Below are 3,936 nucleotides of genomic sequence, written 5' to 3'. Positions count from 1 at the left end.
CCTCAGGGGTTATAGGGGTCTGAATACAGGATGCATGGATATATATTTCATCTCTTTACATTCTCTTAATCAGCTTGATTCCAATCAAAGGATAAAGGCAGCTGATGAATTTTTTAAGTTTGAGAGCTTTTCAGAGAGTATGTTCTGTGTCTGACCGGAAATCATGTGCAAAGCTGACTGACTTCCTTGCTTTCATGAGACCTAGGTATAAGCAGTTAGATGGGTAGGAATGGCATCTTTTGTGGGGAATAAAACAACTCATGTCCTACACTGATTATTACCTCTGTATTGACTAAGCTATTATGTCCTTGGTCTCTGACTGACAAAAAAGAATAAAGGACAGGAGAGGCAGAAGACTTTTTTCCAAATAGATGCTTTAAACTAAGTATATTTTACTTGTTCTTGGATAAGGTGGTTTGTCCCAAGACAGCAGAAACATACTCAATAAGATATGTCTTAGAGTTGTAATTACAGGGGTCCTGTCTTCCTTTCCCCACACCTTGCTACCTCCCTACACAAACCATGTGGAAATAAAATTGTTCCACACTTGAGGAAGTCAGATTCTGACATATTGTTGACTACTACCACTGTGCTTTATTAAGAAGCCACTCAACAGGATCTCTCAGTCTCCTTCCTCATTTTTACTGTGCATCGGCTTCATGGCAGATAATCACTCCCACTTCCAACACCTTTACTTCATCCTAACTGGAATTCCTGGCCTTGAAGAAAACTATTACTGGATGGCATTCCCACTGGGTGTTATATATGTCATTGCTCTTTGTGGCAATAGCATCATTATCTCTACCATCAAGTCTGAATCTTCCCTGCACATCCCGATGTACTTCTTCCTGTGTATGCTGGCATTGGCAGACCTGGGACTTACCCTTTGTGCTTTGCCCTCTATGCTAGGCTTATTCTGGTTTAACTACAAGTCCATTGCCTTTGATGCCTGCCTTGTCCAGATGTTCTTCATCCACAGTTTATCAGCCACTGAGTCTGGGGTGCTGGTGGCTATGGCCTTTGATCGGGTGGTGGCAATCAGGAATCCCCTCAGGTATAGCACTATCTTAACCAACGGTGTGGTCTGCAGAACTGGTGCCGTCATCTTGTCAAGGGCAGTCTGTGCCGTCTTTCCTGTGCCTTTCCTCATCAAGCGACTCCCGTTCTACCGCTCAAACATTCTCTCCCACTCCTTCTGCCTCCACCAAGATGTCATGCGCCTGGCTTGTGCGAGCACCCGCGTCAACAGCCTTTATGGCCTCACTGCTGTCATCTTCACCATGGGTTGTGACTCTCTGTCCATCCTCCTCTCCTATGTGTTTATACTCCGCACAGTAACAGCCATAGTCTCAGGGGAGGGCCGGCTGAAGGCACTCAACACCTGTGTGTCACATATCTGTGCTGTCCTCATCTTCTACGTGCCACTCATTGGAGTGTCAGTCATCCATCGCTTTGGAAAGCACTTGTCACCACTGACTCATGCTCTTATGGCCAATGCCTTCCTCCTTGTACCTCCTGTGCTAAACCCCATAGTCTATACCGTGAAGACCAAGGAGATACGAAGGAAGATCATCCAGATATTTGTTCGAACTAAGATTGCTGCAGAGAGTTAGTGTCTGCCAATTAGAAAGGGGAAAGATCAATTATGTAAAAACACAATCCTGATCATGAAAAATAAAGTTTTTTTTTTTTATTTTTTACAGTTTCGGTGTGATTTAAGTTGGGCAAAGAAATATTTCCTTGCTCACAGAGAATAGTTTATTTTCCCTGTTGCAAATTGTCCTTTGAATGATATGAAATAAATAGTATCTATAAGGCTGTCTAATGTACTGTACTGTCATAAATGGCTGAAAAAGAAATTATTACTAATTGTACTTCAAAAAAATAACTCCTTTGAACAGAAATAAAATTTATTAAATTAATGTAATTTGACATTCTAGTCCAAGAATTAAGAGAGACCTCCATGAGCCTATTAGAGGAGAAGCTATACTAAAGAAATAATGAGAACTTCTGGAGAGAATACATTAATAAAATAAAGTAGGAATCAGAAAAATGATGTAATTTAGAATTAAAAATATATATGTATGCAAATGAACAAGGGCCAGCTATACTGCATAACTTGGGATCCAGAGATGGTGAATTTTTGGTCTGTTACATGAGAACTGGTTGGCATAGGGCAGTCTCTTAATCTCTCTAAGCCACAATTTCTTACTTTTTTTTTTTTTTTAATGGAGAGGTTTTCGCTATAGGGCACGTGCGCTCACCAGACAGACAGAGAGACATAGAGACAGAAAGCGAGAAATCACCCCCCAGGGGGGATGGTCACGCCACAATCCCTTCTCCTCCATTCTCCTCTGGGGATCTTGGGCACACACCCGGCGTGAGTTTTAAGTCACCGGGTCCGGGACACGAACCGCGGTCGACTACGTGGGAGCCTAGCGACATAGCCATTACGCTAACTGCTGGTTCCCACAATTTCTTACTTTTGAAAATGGAAATAATATCTCTCAGCATCCAACATTGTTATAAAATTAAACGTAATCACAAATTGACTAAGTAAGTATAATTAAAGCTACTTTTAAACTATGGAGTGCTTTAACTATAAGAAGTAGTCAATATTGAATGTAAGGGTATAACAGAGCTTTGTGTTTATAGACTCTCTCCTAAGTAAAAGACCTAGTGCCAAGTTCTTTTACATATGATCTCATTTGCTAACTGTGGCATTCTTATGGGACATAGCGTTATGCAGTTTCCAGATGAAAATATCAAGGCACAAAATAATGAATTTTTTGGCCATGGCTCAGCCAGGAAGATTTTTCAGAAAATGCTGGATGCCATTGACATTATAGAAGAAGATGACTCGTGTACAAGAGAAAATACTTCCACTTAAATGCTGCTTTTAATTTAAATACTACTTCTATCTACAGAAATTTTAAAATAAACTTTATTATTCTTTTCTTAATTCTTTTATGTTTTGAGAAGAGTTTTTTTTTTTTTTTTTTTTTTTTTTTTTTTTTTTTTTTTTTTTTTTTTTTTTTTTTTTTGTTCGGCGTCGTTTTCTCTTTTTTTTTGTTTCTTTTTGCTATAGGGTGCATGCACTTGCCAGAAAGACAGAGAGAGGCAGAGAGACAGAAAGCGAGAAATCACCTAGGGGGGATGACCATGCCGCAATTCCTTCTCCTCCATTCTCCTTTTGGGATCTTGAGCACACCAGAACACGTGCCCAGAGTGAGTTTAAGCCACTGGTTCTGGATCTCAAACCACGGGCGGCTACATGGGATTCCAGCGACAGAGCCATTATGCCAAATGCTGGTCCCTCTTTTTTTAATTGTATAAGAAACAACATATATCTTATTTAACAATACAATGTAAGTATAAAGTACTATTACATCCTCTGGGCTTTGTGGGGTGTCTTGAATTCTACCACACTGGAGAGATTTCTTATGATTTTGTCTGCACCACCATAACCCTGAGTGGTGGATCTAGGGCCAGCCTGTGGCATGATTATTAAGGTGACTTAATTCCACATATCATCTGTGAGGTCCAAGACAGACCCAGTGGTTAGAAAAATGTGCACATTGTCTGCATGCATGCCCAAAATTCTGATAGGAGGGAAAGGTGGAATGGAGGAGATGGGACTGTGGCATGACCATCCCCCAGGGGAGATGCTTTCTCACCTCTCTCTCTCTCTTAATCTGTCTCTCAAATGGGCTTGCATGCCCTCTGGAAAAAAAATTTAAAAAGAGACTAGACCTAGAGTTACTTTTTCCATGTTGGCAGAACAGGTCCTAAGAGCAGCAAAAAGTGACCATTATTCTCAATGGATGAGCAAGTCTCTTTGAGGACTTTCAGTGTTCAGTGTTTTCACCCTTACGGGGTACTTGAAAATTAGGTTACAGCATAGAGTTCTAAGTCACACTCACCAGTTTAGACACA

The 3,936-nt window shown here is 40.6% G+C and overlaps 1 protein-coding gene across 1 annotated transcript; it reads left to right on the top strand.

Moving 5' to 3' along the window:
- Positions 1-659: 659 nt before the first annotated feature.
- On the top strand, positions 660-1,613 carry LOC102501238 (olfactory receptor 51H1). Its single transcript, XM_006164962.1, has one exon. It carries the CDS (start codon positions 660-662, stop codon positions 1,611-1,613), a length of 954 nt encoding a protein of 317 aa, XP_006165024.1.
- The last annotated feature ends 2,323 nt before the right edge of the window (positions 1,614-3,936 follow it).

The sequence above is a fragment of the Tupaia chinensis genome, unplaced genomic scaffold, assembly GCF_000334495.1.
Source record: "Tupaia chinensis unplaced genomic scaffold, TupChi_1.0 Scaffold143762_1, whole genome shotgun sequence".
NCBI lineage: Eukaryota > Metazoa > Chordata > Mammalia > Scandentia > Tupaiidae > Tupaia > Tupaia belangeri.
Note: the sequence above shows the minus strand (reverse complement) of the source record. Positions and strands in the feature narration are given on the sequence as shown.

Excerpts from the sequence above, each read along its gene's own strand:
- LOC102501238 (XM_006164962.1), top strand. The coding sequence starts at position 660 with ATGGCAGATAATCACTCCCACTTCCAACACCTTTACTTCATCCTAACT.